General features: G+C 38.1%; 1 protein-coding gene across 1 annotated transcript in view; it reads left to right on the forward strand.

The window, feature by feature from the left end:
- The window catches only part of LMNTD1 (lamin tail domain containing 1), a 58089-nt gene that overhangs the window by 20427 nt on the left and 14699 nt on the right, over positions 1-22963 (forward strand). The window contains exons 5-7 of the mRNA XM_027838578.1: positions 3818-3937; positions 16719-16918; positions 18046-18218. Coding sequence (XP_027694379.1) covers positions 3818-3937; positions 16719-16918; positions 18046-18218 — 493 coding nt within the window. The remainder of the gene's footprint in view (positions 1-3817; positions 3938-16718; positions 16919-18045; positions 18219-22963) is intronic.

Raw genomic sequence — 22963 nt, forward strand, 5'->3', positions numbered from 1 at the left:
GTTTTTCTGAAATCCTATCTTATAGCACAACAATATTCCATTCCATTCATATATCACAACTTATTCAGCCATTTCCCAACTGATGGGTATCCCCTCAATTTCCAATTCATGGCCACCACAAACAGAGCTGCTTTAATATTTTTGTACATGTAGTTCCTTTTCCCTTTTTTATGATCTCTTTGGGATACAGACCTAGTAGTGGCATTGCTGGATCAAAGAGTGTGCATAGTTGGATTGCCTTTTGGGCATAGTCTGAATTATTCTCCAGAATAGTTGGATCAATTCATCTGGGTCATTTTCTTAACCTAATTTTAAATTGCTTGTCAGAATGGTTAGACTAGTTCATAGTTCCCCCAACAATGTATTAGTTTATCTTTCCACAATCTTGCCCCTGCATTGATTAGTCCCATAATTTGTCATTTTTGCTAATTTTTTGGGTGTGAGCTGAAACTGTTTTTGTTAACATTTTCATTTCTGATTATTAGTAACTTGGAGCAATATTATACATATACACTGACCACTTATCCATTACAGGATGGCTCTTATTCTTGTATTCAGTTTATAGCTTGGATTTCAGACCTTTATCAGAGATACTGGAGGCAAAGGTTTTTCTTCCTAGTTGACCACTTCCCTTCTTATTCTAACTGCATTGATTTTGCTCATTTAAGTTTTTCAGTTTTATACAATTGAAATTATCTATTTAATCTTTTATGATTATTTATATCCCTTATTTCATTAAGAATTCTCTCCTAGGCATAGCTGTAAAAGATACTTGATCTGGTTCTGTTTAAAATTTTTTTATGATATGGCCTTTGATATTCAAGTTACACGAGATTCTGATTCTGTTATCTAATATGTTAGTTTCCAACATTGTGTCACTCACAAATTTATAAGGATGTGATCTATGCCTCATTCAATTCATTGATGGAAATGTTGAAATGAACACAGACAACAGGGCTAGCACATCTGGTGTGAGAGTTTACTGAGCCCTTTTCAGGTCTGTTCATCCACCTTTGGTGCCTGCATAGCACTGAATTCTGACCTGTGGTTCCAAGAAACTGTTTCATGCACAGCAGCTATACCCTGGTAAATTTTCTTGGTAAACAGGCTAAACCAAGCTGAGGGTAACCAATGGGCCTTAATCACTTTAGTGAGTTAGGGAGATGTCTACCTTAAGCATGTAAAGACTTCTCCCAGCAGAATGGGCAGATGAGAACAATCTGTTCCAGTGGCCATGAAGGCAGCTGAAAGCAGGTACTATAAAGCACTTATAACTTGGTCAAACATCAGAGATCCCAAGGTCATCCACTGCATCCCTGGCTATTGCCAGTTGTCTTGACTTTTGTCTTGCCACTGGACTTTAATGACTGTGGAAGAGAGAATGAGACTGACAAACTTTATATAATTCTGCTCACTTAAATCCAACTCATGAACTAGTCAAGACATCATGCTGTGATATCATTGGTCCTCTTTGAAAACAAAGGATAAATAATGTTTCATTATTCCACTAAAGTCCTCTCTTCAGGTTGAAATTAACCAACACTCTTTGGAGTTTGTCATTCAACTAGTTCTGAAACCATGTAATTATTTTATCCTCCAGTCTATTCACTGCTAAGAGACACAGTGGATAGAATGCCAGACCTGGAATCAGGAAGATTAATTTTCCTGAATTCAAATCCGACCTCAGGCACTTGCTTGATGTGTGATCCTGGGGAAGTCGCTCATTCTGTTTGCCTCACTTTCCTTATCTGTAAAATGAGCTGGAGAAGAAAATAGCAAACCACTCCAATATCTTTGCCAAGAAAAACCCAAATGGGGTCATAAAGAGTCAGACATGACTGAAACAACTGAACAACAAATCCTCTAATCCATATCTCCCCATCTTGTCTGCAGGGATGAAAGACTTTGTAAAATGTTATAGCATTTTACATCTACCATGCTACCAAGTCTGTCAAAAAAGGAAATAAAGGTAGTATAACAGGATTTATTCTTAACAAATTCATAGTAGTGCTCCATCATGACCACTTCTCCTTCTGAGTACTCACAAACCATCCTTTCAATAATCTATTCTAGAATTTTCCCAGAAATTGATATTAAACTTACCATCCTATAATTTGAAGTATCCCTCTTGTTTTCATTTTTGAAAATTGGGACATTAGCCTACCTACAATTTCACATCTTTCCCATTCTCTGTGATTCCTCATATCGTAACTCACAGTCACATAGTGCTTTAACATCTGAAAATAATTTTCCTCATAATAAATGTGCATTAGTACAAGTATTATTATCCCCCTTTTATAGATGAGGAAACTGAGGCCCCAAGGCCAACCTTTGAATACACCAATCATGAATTAGTTAAATAAGGTTAAACACATTGATTGGTATTAAATCCTCTGCAGTAGAAACCATTAACTCATGAACATTCATCAGCAATTCTAGCTGTTTCCTCTCCCACTTTGGGTGAAAGAGCTCAATCTCATCATCCATTTCCTCTAGCTGTCCTGGCAGCATGAAACATGAAGTTACCACCATATTATCACTTCTTTTTCTCTCCATTGCCTCTCATCCAAATGTGTTCCACAGTGTTTCTTCCAGTCAAGTTCATGACTTTTCACAAAGGTGAATTAACTTCCTAAAGCACAGTCCTACCCTTTATTGAATTTGTTCCTTTTTAAGTATGTCTGTGACCTTGAACAGGCTATTTTCTGTGGCAGGAATCCCTTCCTACCTCCACCTCTTGGCACCTCTTCTCCTATTTTTCTTCCAATGTCATACCTGCTGAGCTCTCTAATATATGGTTTAGCAGCTATGTCTGAACTCTTTTCTTCTTGCCCTTTACTTTTCAGTTTTTAACTCTTAATTAGGTCAGTATCTAAGCAAGTAATTTCCAGGCATCATTTGATATATAACATTCCTGAATACAAGCTTGTTCATTTGACAAACATTTTCAGAAAGTCTATTGTGTGTATGTAATCACATACAGAATTTAGGTAAGACACAGCCCTGCCTCCCTGTGTCTTCAAGGTCCAGAAAGCTGAATCCCATTCTCTGAAGCAATTTTCTAAGCCAGCTGTTCACTTCCTATATCCTTCCTTCTGACCCAAAATCCCTGGCTTCACTTGGTAACAGAAATGAAAACAATGCACTCATCCCAAAATTCTCCAGTTTCTTGGTGAGGTCTTCATATTTTAGAGTTCTTTCTGATGATACATGTCATGCTCACTTGAATCACCAAGAGTACGTGGCAGTCCTCAGACTTAATACATTGCTAGATGTTTTCTGGCACATTTCAGATGTCTCTGTCTTTGAAAGATGGTTTATCTCTTGATTGGATATGGTAAGTCAACTGTCACTTCCTCACCTTTAGCAGAAAGTTACTTCCTCCCACAACACACCTCATCTCCCTGGAGTAGCAGTAGCCGCTTACACTCTTGATGTCAACTGCTGACATCTCACCTCCTGAGAAGGTCCAGATCCAACTCAATGGCCAAAAAACCCCTTCCTCCTACCAAAAGCCTGATCTTGCCATTTCAGCTTCATTGCTCTGTTCTCTGGATAAATGCTAACATTTGTAGTAGATTGCCACAGTTTTCATCCCTCATCTCTGTAATGTCTTCAGATGTAATATTTTATTAATATTAGAAATTTTATGAAAAATAGCATGTAGATCTCCCCTTCCTCCCAATCTTTAGTGCAGAACATACTCTAATTCTTGCTCCAGTTAACTTTGACCTAACAAGAGAATCAAGGAGTTCATTTACCTGGAGACTGATTATTTATTTGATGTCTGTTGTTTTTTTTTCCCTATTTCCTGTAGGTTTGGGCAGCATCATCTGAGGTAAAGCATAATCCACCATCAGATTTTCTTTGGAAGGAACAAGACAAGTTTAGAACAAGTCTCAACTGTACAACCATCCTGTGTAAACCCAATGGTGAAGTCAGTGTTGGATTCATAATAGTTGCTTATAATTTAATATATAGATAGACCTCCTGATGTCCCCTAATCCCTTTGGCTTACCAGGTTACTTTGGCATATTTAAAAATTTAGCAAGAAACACAAGTAAATACAATCATAGATTGAGACAGATCAGCAGCATCTGCTCTCCAATACCAAATGTGCCAAAATTGGTTAAAGAGTATATAAAGCAGAAAAAGTCTTGAACTTGAAATCAGAAGAGCTGAGTTCAAATCCCTATATAATCTTGGACAAGTCACTGAACAGGATAAAATAGAAATTTTATGATGCAGAGTGTGTGTGCACCGGGTAGCAATGAGGACTATGAACAATGCCTGGACATCCACCCCCTACATTATCAATGATATTTAGGTTCAGGTTAGAGAAATACAGGAGGAAAAAATGAGAATGGGAGGTGAAATTCAATATTTCAGGCCTTTTCTGTGCTGTCTTTGTCTCTGGTAACTAGTAAAAAAAAAAAGTAATAACTAATAAATAATTAATAAATAAACAATAGAATCGAGAGGTTTGGTAGCTATTGTAAAAATCCTATCTTTCTGTCTCACCTGCAGTCTGATTTACTTAATCATATTGCCATTAATACAATAGATGAGTAAGAATTTCCTTCAAGATTCATAGATTTGTAGAGTTCATCTAGGTCAGGGGTAGGGAACTTGTGGCCTTCTAGGTCCTTGGGAGCAGCCTTTTGACTGAGTCCAAGTTTTACAGAACAAATCCTTTTATTAAGGGAATTTGTTCTGTGAAGTTTGGATTCAGGCAAAGGGCCGCCCTTGATGACCTAAAGGACACTTGGCCTCAAGGCCGCAGGTTCCCCGAACCTGATTTAGGCCATCCCCCTACAAAATGTGGGAATCCCCTCTACAATATCTCTGATAGTGGTTCTTTCAGTCTCTCTTAAATTCCTTTATTGTCAGGGAATTCATTACCTAATGAATGTAGAGTGCCTTTATTATATTCTCCAGAAAAATCTGAACTTATAAAACAGTGGGTTTTAATTTTTAGTATGTCAAGGCTCTTTGTCTCAGTGGTGTGGGAACTCTCTCCATACACAGACTTCAACCCTTCCATAACTTAGTGAATAAATCATGGAGAGATATCTGAGGCTCAGGGCAGTTAAGTGACTTGCCCATTTTCACATTAGCTAATCATAATTGGAGACTGGATTTGAACTAAGGTCCTCTTGCTTGCAAGTCCAGGACTTTCATCTGTCAGGCCAGATGTAAGATCTAACAAAAGAAGTTGTCAAATATGCATTGAAATTGTTAGTGGTTCAAGAGGGTGGGCCTCTGTGTATTGAAGAGAGAATTGGCTATGAAGACTGCTGTTGAACAGACCAGGCTGTAGTCATTCTGCATTACAGTATAAAATTTTGAAAGGCTTGTAGTACAAATCAGAGGGATAAAGAAGCAGTTCCTTCTCAGCATCTTTGGGAATTTAGGCTTCCCTTCTTGACTGTCTGTTCTGAGTCTCCTTAAATGACCTAGTTGCTTCACTGAACTCTCAGGGGTAGCATCTATGTACCCCATGAAAAGTAAAAGCGGGGGCTCTCACGAGCCTCCTCTCTGGAGGGCTACAGAAATGGCCAGTTCAAGGAATCAAGGTCACAAAACTTGCCTATTCCTATAACCAGTGACCCTTGGTAGTCTTTTATCAGCTTTCATGCACTTCTCTTTAGGGCTCTTTATAAGGTTACACTAAATTTTCTAGTATTTCTGTAATATATGATTTGAATCCCCAAGGTGGGGAACAGGAGGCATGAAGAGAGCTTGTTATTTGCCTAAGGCAACAACCCAGAAATCCTTTGCTGATCTTGGAGTACAACCCAAGAGGACATTGTTTCCAAGCAGGTCATCAAAACCTCTTCCTCTCCTTCACTGTTTCCTGCATCTTAATTATATACTGTACTTAAATACCTCCTTTCATTTCAAGATTCCAAGTACTTTGTAAATAGAGGTTCTTGATTTTTCTTTTACAGATATAGGCACAGGGACTTTAGATTACTTTTCCAGAGATGGAGAGGCCCAGATCAGAGATCTTCTTGGAAGACATCTCAGTTACTAACACTGAAGCTTCTTATACAAACTATATGTTCTGTACATAGATGCTTTATGTATAGTCTTGAGCCATATTTTAATACCTGTGTTCAAAGGGAGTCAGCTATTTCCTGTACATTCTTATTTACCTAAATTTGGGGGAAGAGTTGTATAAGAAGTGATAAAGATGAGATCAGAAGAGTGAAGAACAGGGAGCAAAGTGCAGACATTATTATGGTCCTTTTACATCCACAAGGGATTCCACATAGAAATTCAATTGGGGGTGTGGTGAGAGGGGCAAAGGGAAGAGAGCCTAGAAGTCATCTCAATCACACCCATAGAATTTAGAGCTAAAAGGGACTTACAGCGAACTAGTTCAACCTGCACTTCTACAGATGAGTACACTGAGGACCAGAGAGGTTAAGCAACTTATCCAAATCCATAGTATGGGTCTGATAAAGGTTTCTTTACTTCTGGTCTATAAAAGCCAATAAAATCAAGCAGGACTTTTATTTCATTCATGAAATATTCGTGATACTTCATCAAAGTCCTACTTTAAAAACAACTATTTGTGTTTTAATAAGTTATAGAATATTCCTTAAACACTAGCAATTAATATTGGTTTAAGATAAGGACACTACACTCATTGATAAGGGGGAGATTCAAATAGAAAGTTGGTAAATTCTGGCTCTATCTGTGATAAAGATCTCTTGGTTAAGTCATAGATCCATAAAATCCCAGAATTGAAAGGGTCATCAAAGATCATCTAGTATAACCAATACCTGAGTTTTGATTCCTTTTACAGCATACCTACCAAGATGTCCTTCCCTCTTTGCTTGAAGACTTCCAGTCAGGGGGAATTCACTGTCTCCTGAGGCAGCCCATTCCACTTTTGGATAGCTTTAATTGTTAGGACACTTCCTTATAGAAGCGTAAATATGACTGCAACTTCCACCTGTGGCTCTTATTTCTGCCCTCTAAGGTTAATCAGAACAAGTGTAATGCCTCTTCCATGAGACAATCCTTCAAATATTCTTTCCAAATAGCTATGAGGACAGTACCCTAATGTTCTCTTCTCCAGGCTAAACTTCCCCAGTTCCTTCAACCAGTTTGATATAGCATGTTAAGGGCCTTCACCATCCCAGTTGTTCTCTGCTGCACTACAGTTGATCAATAGCATTCCTAAAATGTAGCACCTAGGCCTAGACCTAGAACTCTAGTTGTGGTTTGACTAAGACAGAGTACGGTGGGACCACCATTTTCTTATTCCTAGAAATTATGCCTCATCCCTTTTTTGGGGGCTTAAGATTGAATTAGCTTTTTGACTACTACATTATACTGTTGACTTATATTGAATTTGCTGTTCACTAAAATCCCAGACCTTTTTCAGAGAGACTGCTGGCCAGCTTGCATACCTCTGATCTCATACTTGTGAAACTGATAATTTGAACCCAAGTGTTTGGGTTCAGAATATTGAATTTCATCTTACCAGATTTGGCCCAACATTCTAGCCTGTCAAAATTTTGTTGAATCCTGATTCTATTATCCAGTATGTTGCTAACCTTCCTAACATTGTGTCATTTACAAAGATGATAGTGTAATTATATAAACTCCAAATTGGTTGAATGACTAGACTGGAAGGGCAGTCATTCTCAGCTTGGCTATTGGTCTCCATTACAGTGCACTAGGGATCTGCATTTGGTCTTGTGCTGTTTAACATTTTTATCAGCGACTTCATTAAAGACACTTGCTTATCAAGAAAATGCTTATCATATTTCCTGATGACACTAGGCTAGGAAGGATAGTTCATAAACTAGATAATGAAATCAGTATTTGAAATATGCTGACAGTCTAGAACATTGGACTGAATCAGGTAAAATATAATAAGAGATAAAAGTTTTACATTTATCTTTCATAAATTGACTTCACAAGTATAAAATGAAGGAGGCATAGGTAGATAGCAATTGTCTGAAAAAACATCTGGGTTTTTTTTTGTGGATAGCAAGTTCAATATAAATAAACTGTGATGAAAGAAAAAAAGAAAACTAATGTGATCATGAGCTGCACTAAGAGAAGTCAATCTTCTGGAAATATGGAAGTGGTTGTCCCACAGGATTCTGCCCAGTCAGATCACATGTGGATTGCTGTGTTCATCTCTGGGTGCAGCAGTTTAAGAAGAACACAGATAAGTGGGGAGGGTAACTGGAATAAAAAAGGGCCTTGAGTTTACAAGTTACATGAGGATCATTTGAAAAATCTGTGTATGTTTAACCCGGAAATGTGAAGATTTTGTTTGGAATAGTGGGAATTGTTGTAGGCAAGTATTTACGAGGCTATTAAGTGGAAAATAGATTCAGTTATTACATTTGTTCTGTTGAAGATCTCAGGTCAGAAACAGAAACAATGGGTAGAAGTTGCAAATAGGAAAATTTAGGCTTGACATTAGGAAAAATATAACTATTCCTGAGTGGGATGTAGAGGGTTTCCTTGAAGAGAGGTCTTTGAGAAGAAGCAGAATGACCACTTGTCAGATCAAATGTTGTAGTAGGAGATTTCTTTTCAGCTATGGGATGGGCTAGATGACTGTTGAGGTCCTTTCCAACTCTAAAATTCTGTGATTCTTTAAACTTGTTTAGCATGCTAGCTATGCTTTTATCCGGGTCATAGGTAAAAGTGTTAAAATAGCACAGGGCCAAGTATCAAACCATAAATGATTAATTTTTGAGATCTGGCTATTTACCCAGTTCCAAATCCACACAACTCTACTATTATTTAATTCACATCTGTTTTATCCATGAAAATAGCATGAGAGTCTTTATCAAATTCTTTGTTTTCTAGTACCTCAGTTTCTTCCTCTGTTTAAAAGAAACAGAATACCCTTCATAAAAGAGGGTCTTGTGATGGCATTGTCTAAAATGCTATAGAAAATGTAAATGTGATTTAGAAAGTAGATGCTAAACCTTAAAGTGCTATAGAAAAATGAATTAGTAGGGTTTGTAACATTAGGAATCATATATGAAAAGACAGTAACATTAGCAAACATAGGAAAAGGGTAAAACCTCTAGGTGCTATGGTGATAGGAATTGTGTTAGTTGCCTGAAATAGCATCCTAAAATTCCATTTTACAAATATTAAATACATTGCAATGTGATCTTTAGAAATAAACTTAGAGAACTAATATTTGAACCAGGTTTTGATTTCCCATAAATTCAGTAATAAAGAATAATTCAATTCAATTCAGCAAGCATTTATTAAGTGCCTTCCTGGCGCTATATGCCAGCCATCGTTCTAGGTGCTAGGGATACAAAGACAAATTGAAATAGCTCCTGTTCTTAAGGAGTTTAGATTCTACCTGATAAGCAAGGGAACATTTCTACCTCTACCCCCGTGGCAAGGAACTTCTGCATTTATGACCATGAACTTTTCCTTTTATTTTTTTTAAGTTATACAGCCTGTAGGAAGAGGATTTTTTTTGTTTTTTTTTTTTTTTAGGCAATTGGGGTTAAGTGACTTGCCCAGGGTCACACAGCTAGTAAGTGTCAAGTGTTTGGTCTGAGACCAGATTTGAACTCAGGTCCTCCTGACTTTAGGGCTAGTGCTCTATCCGCTGCGCCACCTAGCTGCCCTGAACTTTTCCTTTTAAAAGGCAAGTTACTGAATTATCCCTTAGTGATCCCAAAGGCTTACTAAAATGTCATTCAGTGGTTACATTATGACCTGTTAAAAACTCTTTCTAGTGTGTAAGTTATGCAGCCCTATAATCAGATGAAGGACTTCTGCTGATATGCTCTTTTTTTTTTCTTTTTTGGGGGGAGTGGGGGGGAAGGCAGTCAGGGTTAAGTGACTTGCTCAGGGTCACATGGCTAGTAAGTATCAAGTGTCTGAGGCTGGATTTGAACTCAGTCCTCCTGACTCCAGGGCCAGTACTCTATCTACTGTGTCACTTACCTGCCGCACTGATACACTCATGTTTTGGTCACAGTGGTCTGTGAAATCTTCCACGTAGGGAAAAGTTATGATGTGTGTTGGTGTAGGTTATGTATGCTCCCACTGATGAAATCAAAGCTCTTTTGAAGAAGTAAGCTGTAGAAATATCTAATAAAAAATTTGAAAACCTCATAGTACAGAAGCCAAAATCTGCAAATAGTTAGACATGAATTAACGTGAGCCACATTTTGGGGGCCTGAAAAGTGCCCCTTTTGGCCTGGACAAAGAAAAGTCAGGCACACTTTTTAAAAAATAGAAAATATGACTTAAAGCACTAAAATACCTTTTCACTGACATTGGAGAATATTTGCTCATAGTCGTAACAGAACACTGGAAGGGGAATCAAGAGAGCTCACTTCTAACCCCTCTCTTCTAGTAACTAGTCATGTATCTCTAAGGACCTTTTTTTCACTCATCTGTAAAATAAGAGGTTATATTAAATGATTGCTAAGATTCAGAAATTTTATGAACCTTTAAATAGGTACTAGCCATCATCCACACTACTCCCACTATCCCCATTACTACATTGTAAGAGTTAACCACTTCCACAGACTCTAAGGAGCAGTTTAGTTGGTCCAGGCACAGTGCATAGAATGTCAGGCCTGGAGTCAGGAAGACTCATCTTCCTGAGTTCAAATCCAGCCTTAAACACTTACTAGCTGTGTGACCCTGAGCTAGTCACTTAACCCTGTTTGCCTCAGTTTCCTCATCTGTAAAATGAGCTAGAAAAAGAAATGACAAACCACTCCAATATCTTTGCCACAAAAACCCCAAATGGGGTCATGAGAAGTCAGACATGACTGAAAAACAAGTGAACGACAACAGAATGGCTGTTCTACAGGAAATCAATCTCTTTAGCTACATAACCAACTTTTAGAAATGATATTGAAATCAATGATGCTATTTCACCTTATTCTATTATCATCATCAAACATTTATTGAGCCAGTGCTATAATTAGAAGACAGTGTCATGTTTTGGATTGGTCACCAGTTCAGAATTTAGACAACAGAATTTGAGAATTTGAAAGCATTTCAGTGACCAGTCTAGTACATACACAAGAAGTACTGTACGTAATCCAACAAATGCTTGTCCAGTCTAGGTTTCAAATCCTACTTCCTATGCTGACTGTGTGTGTGACCTTGGGCAAAACACTTCACGTTCCTGAGCCTCAATTTCCCATCTGTAACTAAAGGAATTGAACTTAGTGCCCTCCTATCCCTTTGATTTCTAAATCTATTTTTAGAACACTGGCCTAGACACTGGGGAGAAAAAGAAGCATAATATATATTCCCTTAGTTGGAGGGGTCTACAGTTATAATCTTAGATGTAGAAGTCATCTAGTGCAACCACCTTCTTTTACAGACGATGAAAAAGAGGCCCCAAGAGGAAACAAATTGCCCAAAGTGGCATAGCTAATGATTTGATCATCTAGGACTTAAAGCCACACCTCTAACTCCAAATCCAGCACTTTTCCATGTGCCGTCCTAGAGAAAATATTCAAAGATAATCTGCTTCTCAATAGAACCGACTGGATTGGCACTTCTGACCAAGAAATAAGACACAATCCCCTAAGAAGTGCAGCCATACATGAAGCAAAAATGAAATTTTCCCACTCAAATCCAATAAACTTAAATTAACATTTGATATTCCACCTTTTCCTTCTCTGTATTTAGTTTAGTTGAACATCAATTGTAGTATTTGTTTATTTAATTTGTGTTCATTTAAAGTCAAAGAGAGTTGTATTTCAAATGAGAGGCATGGATTCAAATCGTAGCTCCAATGTTCCGTAATTGTGTCACATTATGGAAATCACTTTTACCTTCCTTTCCCTACCATGCTTAGTTTCTTCATATCCAAAATGGGAATGACTGCTGTCCTTCATACTTGAAGAGGATCAAAATGACATCACTATGCCAGTGTATCTGACTGTGGCCAATCAGACCAATATGAGCTCAGAAGTCTGGCTTTACCACAAATTGGGCACAAATAATCTACATGAACATTTGGAATGGAGATGTCTCTAAATTTGTGCATCTTGTGTTTCTTTTGAGCTACTGCAATTCTACTTTGCTCATGGAGCAAAGCATATTTTTTGATGTGGGTGCACCTTTCTGGAGAGTCTTTTGCCAGTCTCCCAATCAATTCCAAAGTTTTTCAGATAGATCTGGAGAGTGTTCTTGTATCACTTCGTCTGACCTCCATATGAGCTCTTATCTTAAATGAGTTCTCCATAAAATGGTCTTTTAGGCAAATGTACATTTGGCATTTGAACAATGTGGCTGGTCCATCAGAGTTGTGCTCTTTGCAATAGGGTTTGAATGCTTGGTGATCTTCAGAATCCTTCTAAATTGATTCAAGTGGAAGCAAATTCAATTTCCTCTCATGGCACTAGTATACTGTCTAGGCTTCACAGGCATACAACAATGAAGTCAGCTTTTTAGAGCGTAAGTTTGGTAGGCAGCCTAATACCTCTTCTCTCTCACACTTTTATTATGAGCCTCTCAAACACTGAGCTAGCTCTGGCATTATGTGTATCAACCTCATCATCCACCTGTACATCCCTGTAAAGTATACTACCAATGTAAGTGAACTTATCCATAGCATTCAAATTTTCTCCATTTGCTGTAACTGATGGTTCCATTTATAGATGGTGCAGTGCTAACTGGGGAAGAATCTCTGTTTTCTTGGTGTTGATTGTCAGGCCAAAATGAGCACAAATGGCAGAGAAGCACAGGAGCAGGTACACAGCCCTGCTTCACTCCACTGGTAACTAGGAAAAGGACGAGAGCGTTATCCATTCTCCAGAACTTGTGCAAGCATGACATCATGGAACTGGCATACACTACTAATGAACTTTTCTGGACAACCCAATTTTGCCATGATCTTCCACAAGCCCTCATGACTGAAAGTATCAAAGGCTTTGGTAATATTGATGAACTTTGTGTATAGACCTCTGTTCTGCTCCTAGCATTTCTCCTGAAGTTTTTTGGCAGCAAATATCACATCAGTCATTCCTCGGCTCTTTCTGAAGCCACACTGGTTGTCTGGTAGATGACCATCTTCCAGGTGCAGGATCAGCCAAATAAGGAGGATTCTGGCAAGAATCTTGCCAGTAATGACTAAGAGAGAGATTCCCTGTGATTATCACAGGACAATCTATTTCCTTTTCCCTCATAGAGATGGACAATAGAGGCATCCTTGAACTCCTGGGGGATAACCAACTCTTGCCATATAACCCGGAAGATTTCAGTCAGCTTTTGTATGAATAGTGGACCCCCTGCCTTGTAAATCGCTGCTGAAATAGAATCAGTGCCAAGCACTTTGCCACACCAAAGAAACCTAATGACATTCAGAACCTCCTCTTCAGTTGGGAGTTCAGCCAGAGAGGGACTGACTTCAACCTGAGGTAAATAGTCTGTGGTTTCAACATTGTGCAGCAACTGTCTTTGAGAACACTATGGAAGTATTGAGCCCATCTGTCCAGGATGTGTTCTTATCACTAATCAATGTAGCTCTAATCTGTGCTGAGTAGTTGAGATCCACCATAGGTCTTTGGCCCATAAATAGCCTTCAGGGCAGGGGCCATCTCCAGTCCTCCTGATCTATATCTTGCCACTGGACTCAGATGACTCCCAAGGAGAAAGTGAGGCTGGTGATTTTATACAGCCCTCCCTCACTTCACTTGCAAATCGTGGCATCATCTTCCTGTGGTCATGGTTCTCTTCAAGAATGAAGGACAAACAACAACAACAACAGCAGCAGCCCGTATGCCTTCAGGGCATCATAAAAGTTCTTTGGATAGTTACTATCAGTGTAAAACTGAATTTCATCTGCCTTCTTACTGAGCCAAGAATACTGCATCTCTCTAAGCTTTGGTTGCACTTTACTCTTTTTGGAGTTAAATATATGCTGCCTTCTTTAGAGACAGAAGAACAATCCCTCTCTTTGATCCTGTAGAGCTCTTGTTTTTCATTTAGTAACTTCTGAATTTCCCCATCATTTTCATCAAACCAATCCTGAAATCCACTAGTATTCTGGCCCAGATGAGTAAATGCGGTGCTATACGCCAAATCTCAGAAAGCTGCCCACTCCTTTAATGCTCCATGTTGCTAACCATATGTTGGCTCAGCTTTCCCTCCAAGTTAGTAATGTGTTCATGTATGGAGAAGCACTCTAATCTTGACATTAAGTTTTCTGGCAGTCATTTTGTCGTGGGGCTGCCACTTTCGCTGAATGCAAATGTTTAGTTTGGAGATGATAAGTCTATGATCTGTCCAGCACTGCACTACACATCACCACTACCATTTTCACATCCATCTGTCTCCTCTCCTTACAGTGACGTAGTCTATTAAATGCCAGTGTTTGCCGCAAGGGTGCATCCTTGAAGTTTTATTGCATTTAGATGAACAGAAGAACAGATGAAAAGGTCATGAGACACACAAGTCTTCAGTGAGCATTGCTGTTGCTTTTTCTGACTCCATTCCTCCCAAGGACTCCCTGCCTTATATGATAGTTTGTGCCTACTCTGGCCTGAAAGTCACTCAAAATTACAAGCTTGTCCTCTTTCAGCACATTGCTGATGAGGGTCTCCAGTGCTTCATAAAATTTTGCTTTGACCTCATCAGGGTTCATCATGATGAGAGCACATGCACTGATGATGGTGGCATTGCACTTTCCTGCAAGTGAAATCACATTATCATGAACCTGTCATTTACTCCTTTGGGAGGCATGCTAGCCTGTTGACTAGATTAGATTTGATTGTGAAACCTATGCCAGCTTCATAGCACTCATCATCATGGCAACCACTCCAGAAAAACACATATCCAGCTTTGACTTTGGTAAACTGGACTTCATTTGCCAGCTTTGTTTCACTCAGATCTGCTATTTGGTTGTGATACCTGCCGAGTTCTCTTGCAATAAGACCTATTCATCTTTCAGATCTACTGGATTTTGTGTTGTCCATAAACATTCACACATTCTATGTATCAATGGTGAGTGGAATCATCTTTACAAAAGTTTTTGTCCTTTTTTTGTATTTCAGCCACAGGGTAGGAACCTTGTCTACTGCAATAAGCAGACCAGGGTTAGGTTAGGTAAAGCAGACAATTTTTAGGACACTTTTTCTAGCCCCTTCCTTACATCAGGAGGTGAGCAGTGCAGGCCTTTAAAAAGGCTGCTCAGACACCCAGGGGGCTGCCAAATCCCACTACTGCTTCAGTTCAGTGAGAATACAACCCTATGTTCTGGGCTGCCTGTATGTAGAGTTGTGAGCCTCACTCTCTCCAAGAATCATTAGAGTGCAGTGACAAGACAAAGTCAAGATGACTGGTGATGGCTCAGGATACAGTGGATGACCTTGGCATTGTTGATGTCTAATGAAGCTCTAAGTGCTCCACAGCACCTGCTTCCACCTTCATGGCCTGTTGGAACAAATTGTTCTCATCCTCCCAATCAACCAAAGAAGTCTTTAAAGTCTTCACATGCATGGGGTATGCATCCCCTTAACTCACCAACAGGTTTGAAGCCCATCAACTACCCTCAACTTTGTTTAGCCTATCTGCCAAAATGGTTTTATCAGGGTATGGCTGCTATACGTGCTACAGCTTCTTGGAACCACAGGTGAGAGTTGGGTGGCAAGTGGACACGAAAGGTAGAAAGTGGCCCTGAAAAGGGCTTGGTAGCCCTCACACCAGAGGCTTCCCTTAACACCTTGTATAGCCCAGAGTGGGAATAATAATACAACCAGTGCCTCCTTCACAGGGTCATTGTGAGGAAATCATTTTGGATACCTCAAAGTGCTATGTAAATATGAGTTACTATTATTAATCCATGTAGCAGTTTTTACATTGTTACAGCTTAAGTTCAAGTCTATAGTTTTATAAAATTAAAAATTAAAAAGTGCAAATGAGAAGTTATTGTTTAGTATCTCTCTATTTTAAGTGTACAAATTGATACTCATGCTTCCTATGAATAAAGGTATAATTGCTTGTGCCTAGCCAGCCTTCACCTTAATTTATCATTCTAATAAACATGTAGAACATTTAGGAAACTGAAATTCCCTACCACTATAGTAGTTGAGTATATGAGCTTTATAACCTTCACTCCCTCTTAGCCTCCCAACAACCACCACTGTTTTATTAACACTTTAGCGTCTCCTTCTGCCTCCTCCTATTCACTCATAACCAGGAAGCAAATAGAGATAATCCAAAGGATTACAGAAATATAAGGCATTTGTGGGTCCCACAAAACATATGAAAATTTCACAAGCCTGAATTTGAAGATTGTGTCCTCTATGAAACTGTCTCTGGTGGCTTTGTCCTTCACTATAATACATTTAACTTGACATCATAAAGTACCTAGGTGCCATGGAGGGCAAAATTTTCTGGAATTAAAAATGTGTACTTATGAAAAACAATATTAAAAAAGCATTTTTCCTTTCACTTTCCCTTCATGTTATACTCCTGACAACTTCCTCTATTATCTGCTCCTACTTTGATCTAACAGTTGTGAATACAGTACTTCACTAGTTCTATCTTCCTATGTCGTCCTAAATTTACATTGCTGAACAATGTATACCCTCTTTAAATCTTTAAAATAAGATTTAATGGTGGATAATACAATTTTGATCATCTCTTCAGCACATTTTAATGTAATAGGCCTAAGAAATTAAAAGAATAATGCTCTTGAATAATATATTACATTAATGGACTGTTCTCTTTAGGCAATTGCTTGGTATACTCCTATCCATTGGCAACAAACTTGGGAGGGATTTGACACTGACAAAAAATATACCAGAAGCCCACTGGCAATTTCATCACCTAAAGTACAGCTGAATCGGACACCATCTACAGTAATCAAAATAAAACAAGATCAACAAACCACAACAATACTGGAGGAGCAAGTTCATGTTTTTCTTAAGAGGTACATACTCATATTTATCTTGTTCAGAATGGTTGTTAATTAAGTACTATCCAAGCATCTGGTGACAAGATGGCAGCAGATAGAGAAATAGACCAGTGGAGATAAGAAATAACATGAACTGTTGCTCCAAATTTGAAAAGGATCCATGTTGTAAAGTGCTATGTAAATGTGAATTACTATTATTAATCTATGTAACAGCTTTTACTGTGTTACAGATGTTTACATTGTTACGTGTTGCAAGCAAAAGAAAAATATTTTTGGGGGTTTCCAACAGCAGGCACAAATGTAAGGAGAGTTGGTATCAAAGGGTTTATGTCATACAATGTACCCAAATTTTTTGGCTATTTCATTACTCATTAGCACCTCCACAGAAGCAGCTAGATGACTCAGTTCATAGTGTGCTGGGCCTCGAGTCAGAAAGACTTGACTCTGGCCTCCGACACTCGCTGTGTGACCCTGATCAAGTCGTTTAACCTCTGTTTGCCCTGGAGGCACCTAGGTAGCTCAGTGAATAGAACCTAGAGTTCTAGGGCCTAGCGTTAGGAAAGACCTGAGTTCAAATCTGGTCTTAGACACTTACTGGCTGTGTGACTTTGGGCAAGTCATTTAACCTGTGTTTGCCTTAATCTACTGGAGAAGGAGCTAGCAAACCACTCCAATATCATTGCTAAAAAAAAAAAAATCCTAAAGAGTATTGGTGTGCTATGGGCCATGGGGTCATGAAGAGTCAAACATAATTGAATGACTGAACAACAATAAAGAGGTAAGGTACTGAAGCAGTAAAGAGGTGAAGCGCTCAATAAGCACATGTCATACCTAACGTCGAGTACTTAAATTCATACTGTAATTGGGCAGGTGGAGGGAATGGACTGCTGAAATGAGTGTGCTAGGAAATGCATATTTTAACATGGATCTTGTTTTTATATCTGTACATAACATTCACATCAGGTATGTCTCTTTAATTCCTACAGATAAGTGGATCTTAGAGACAGGACCATTTTCTTTGGATCTGAAATGCAATTTTAGTTATCACAATCTTAGCCAATTTGCATAGTTTCTATCTAACTACTCTTTAGTTATTTGTCTGTAATAAAAACATAATTTTGATTTTCATTTTTCTTTTGCAGAGAAAAAGAAATCCCACCAACTCTTTTCCCCAATCGCAGCCCATGGGGCCTTAGTTACAATTGTCCTGTACATCCCAACTATTCATTGTTCAGACCGATTACTGTGGGCAATGATGGGAGCACATTGTGCGGACAGTCAAGGTTACAATCAGGCAGAACTGACCCAATACCAGGTGAGTCATGAACCAGTTATTATCAAAAGGGAAGAGGAAGGACAGCACGATTAAGTTTCTACTGAAATACATAATCTCCAAGAGGAAGAGTTGAATAACCACCCATTCTCATTTTGTGGCCATCCAATATGCCATAATAAGGTCAAACTGATATTAATTTACTTTAGTACAGACCCCTGCTTCCTAACTAGTGTCAGTGCATCCAGTCTCTCATCTCCGTTTGATCCTCCACACCACTATCAAAGTGGCATTTAAATCTACAGCAAGATCAAACGAAAAACCTCCAATTAAGGAGGGCACCTGGGTCAGCCATCTCTCTGTTTCCCACCCAGCTGCACTCATCCTACAAGATCACATCTGCCCTGGTCTTACATATCATGAGTACCTTCTGACCCTGGAGACTCTCTGATTGGAGGGCAGAGTGGAGAACTCCCAAGACCTCCATTTAAGGAAAGTGCCCAAGCCAGCTATTTCCCATTGCCCACCTGGGTGCAGTCCCTCGGATTTCTCCATCATGCTCCTGTGCTGGGTACCATCTCTCCCCTGTCCCCATTTTTAGCTTTTTTTTGGTAAGTTGTATTAATTGTGATTGTAAGCTCCTTGTTAGCAGGGACTGTATTTCTTTTTCTTACTTGTATTCCTATCACTTAGCACAGTACCTGGCACCTGGGCCCTTAATAGGTATTTATTGAGTGACTAACCACGTCATTCTCTGCTTAAGAAGCTTCAGTGGATCCCACTGCCTTTCAAACAGAATCCAAACTCTGTTTGGTATTGAGAGCCCTTCACAATCTGTCCCCACCCTACTTTTCCAGGTTTATTAACTTTACTCCCATCATATATTCTGTGCTTCAGCCAAACAGGCCTATTTGCTGTTTCCTATACTTGATATGATATTGCCCACCTTTGTGCCTTTTCTCAGGCTATCACTGATGCCTGGGATGCTCTTTCTCCTTGCCTCTACCCCTTGGGATTCCTTGCTGTCTTCTAGATTTAGCTCAAGTGCCACCTCCTTCAACAAGCCATTAATCCTGATTCTCACAGTTGTTATTCCATTCTACCCACCTCCATCAATTTGTAGTTATTTTGTATTTGTCCTATATTTCCTGCTCTGGGAACATAATTGTATCATTCCCATAGAATGTAAGCTCCTTGAGAGCAAGGACTAACTTTTTTTTTTATTCATAGCCACAGCACCTAGTATACAGAAAGTGATTAACATTTGTTTATTCGTTTGTTGCACATAGTAAGAAGTCAAGAAATATTCAAATAAATGAATGAAAAGAAAGACACCATCTAGCAGGTGTATGGTTGGGTTGTCTTATAAATTATTATTTTGTAAGACTGATTTTGAGCCTGAGCGAAAAATGTATTTTTTCTTGGTCACTAAGGTAGAAAAACTATCTTTTTAGGTTTTACTGTGATGAAAAGCTATCAATCCCAGCTGCTCAACAAAAAGATATTAACTTAAGTCTTCTCACCAAAGTATCAAGGGCCTATCCTGATCTTCAAAGTCACAGCTAATCTATGGTCTAGCTTAGGAGCCTTCTCACTCCATCATTGTCTGCACAGATGATGTCGCCATGTTGCAGGCTCATCTACAGCCTTCTAGGAAATACAATTCAGAGAATTCCTGCCATTGAGTAAGGCTATCTTGTGACAAAAAGTCCACAAACATGTCTCTACGTAGAGAATGGTAGAAGGAACTTAAAATGTTGCCTAAATAGAGAGGAGAAATATGCTGTCTTCAAATATTTAAAGGGCTGGTATTTGGAAGAAGGATTAGACTTTTCCTAATATCTCAAAAGAATAGAAGTAGACCTAGTAGATACCATTAGAGACTAGTGGAATCTGGTTCAATTAAGAAAAAAAAACTTAAAAAATATAATAGTCAAGCATGAAAATCAACTAACCTGTGGGGCAGCAATTTTCTTATCAATGAAAGTGTTCATTCAGAATCTGGATGACCTCTTGTCAGAGGAAGAATATATTTCTTCAGAGTCAGGGCCTGGACTAAATGATCTTTGAGGTTCCTTCTGTCTCTACAGTTTCTAATTCTATAATGGTAGTCAATGAGAAATCGAGGTTTTGAATGTGGAATTTCGCTTTATGGACATTTTTTCAGACATGTACCTATTTTATAGGGTCATGAATACCTTCATCAAGAGTTCTATAAATTTATCACAACATTATTAGGAACTCATTGCTACTGGGAGCATATTTCCTATAGTATTCACTGAATTGGGCACCAGAAATTTGCCCCCAAAATATCAAGGAGGAAAAAGAATTATTAAAGGGGATAGTCAGCAATATAACTTACATTACCCAAGTCAATCTCAAGATCAAGATTTTAAACAGCATGGTGTGATCAACTAGAAAAGGCCAATTACTTGGATCTTTTACAGCCAGACTGAACAAAATACAATGACGTGACACTAATACACTGAACAAAATGCTCTATTTTCTATAATCACATTTGCTGCACTAAAAAAAAAAATTAACAAAAAATTTCAGCACAAATGAAACATAAAATTTCTCATCTGTTCCTTGACTGAGATCACATGTTCTTGGATAATAACTGTGGGGTTTCCCTCTAGTGTTTATAAGGAATTTAGGATAAAATACCTCATATTCCTAAGGATTATTTTCAGCAATGGACAGACAAGTGAAAATCATTTTTATGTCTTTTCTTACAACTGAAGTAATAGAACATTTTCAAATATTTGTGTTTAATTTCAGGGTATTAGTTCTAAGAACAAAGTGACATGAACATGTAAGTGAGTGATCACTTCACTATAGTGAATTATATTGTACTGTTTAAACCTCATTTTTAGAAATATATACAATTAGTCATCCACTTACTTCACTAGGTAAAAATGTTATTTCAGTAAATCGTCAGGTTCAGATCAAGTCACATGGGTCCTAAGTGTTTTAGACTCAGGTTACCTGAGAAAATCCTTCTTCTGTCTCACAAAAACTAAGGCAAGTTTCACAACTACTACTGATAATCCTACTACTAAATTTCAAAAAATTGTAGATAGCAATTTTCTATAAATGTTTATTAGCTCCAAAATGTGTTTGTCTCTTGAACAGCTTTAGTTTATGTGCTTTTTTTTGTTGGGGGTGGGGGGTGGTGGCAGTCAGGGTTAAGTGACTTGCCCAGGATCACACAGTGTCTGAGGCTCCATTTGAACTCAGGTCTTCCTGACCCCAGGGCCAGTGCTCTATCCACTGCACCACCTAGCTTCCCCAGTTTATCTGCTTTCAATATGTAATTTAAAATAGACCTTTTAGGAGTAAGTCCAAGGTTCAGTAAAACTATAGTGCAGTAGTTTGCTGACCTCTGGTGAGATATATCATTTCAGAAGTTTACAGCATATGTTTTATGCAAACATACAACTTTTATCCTTTGGGGATTATTTTGTAGATGACAGATAACAAGCTAGATCCTCTCTATGATCAGGCTACTCCTTATATAAAATATATATATAAATATATAAAATATAAAATAATGTATCTTTGGAAACCAATTTAACTCTTTCAGACCAGTAACTTAACTATTTAGAAAGTTAATGCTTTGATATACTGAACAGTACAATGATTGACTCATTGCATTCAGAAGTAGATATGGTAGGGGGGAAAGAAGTTTTGTCATAACTAGCTATGTGGGAGGATATGGGTGGAAGTAACAGCACCTAGGCATTTAATAACACAATTACTACAAAATTATGTTCTGCAGTGCCTTCTGAGAAATTGGAACTTACTAAAATGCTGTTTTCCTGGTTTCTATGAAAACTAATTTTTTTTTGGTAGAGTGACTATTGAGAATCTTGTTTGTAGATCCCAGAGTAACCTATATGATGTTATTTGAAAGCTTACAGTAAGATCTCTCTGCCTAAAAAGATTTTTCTCCCTCCTAGACATCATAGAATCTAAAATTGCACTATTAGAAATCCATTCCTTTGGATTTTACTCCCTTTAGTCCTTTCATAAAATGTAAACACTTCTAAGAGGGGTAACATATTAAACAAATTCACCCTGAAGTGTTTGTGACTTATCAGAAATCACTTCCCCACGATAGGAAGAATTTGATGAACAGTGACATCAGTCTTTGAAAGCTGTACTATTTATTAGCTACTATTTAACCTTTCTGAGCCTCATCTATAAGATACATTTGTTTTAAAATACCTTGTAAAGCCTTAAAGCATTCCATAAATATGAGCTATTATTTGGCAAGAAAAAAGTGGATATTGTTGAGAGATGTATGAAGACTTCACCTAATTAACCTCATTTATTTATGAGGAGATGTGTAGTATATTCAGCTTTTATAAGAAACTGTATCCTTTCTGATACCTTGTCACTTTATGGGTTTGGGGTTTTAAGACCAATCACATAGAAAGTGATTATTTCCCCCATTCACTACACTTATAAACAATGTGATAAAATAGATAGGAAGATATTATACTTGAACTCAATGAAGATATGGATTACAATTCTATCTCTGATATCTACTAGCTATGTCTTCATGGGCAAGTCATTTAATATCTCTGAAACTGTTTCCTAATCTGTAAAATTGGGATAAAAGTATTTGTAGAATGTAGTACAGAGGGTGAAAATCAAATGAGATAAAGTGTATAAAATGCTTTGAAAACTTTCAAATGGTAGTCAAATGTCAGCTGTTATTATTATTTAGATAATTGTTTGTATGTAGGCTCCTTGCAAGTAGTAGGGATTATTTGATTTAT

The sequence above is a fragment of the Vombatus ursinus genome, unplaced genomic scaffold (assembly GCF_900497805.2).
Source record: "Vombatus ursinus unplaced genomic scaffold, bare-nosed wombat genome assembly UNPS02014830.1, whole genome shotgun sequence".
Taxonomy (NCBI): domain Eukaryota; kingdom Metazoa; phylum Chordata; class Mammalia; order Diprotodontia; family Vombatidae; genus Vombatus; species Vombatus ursinus.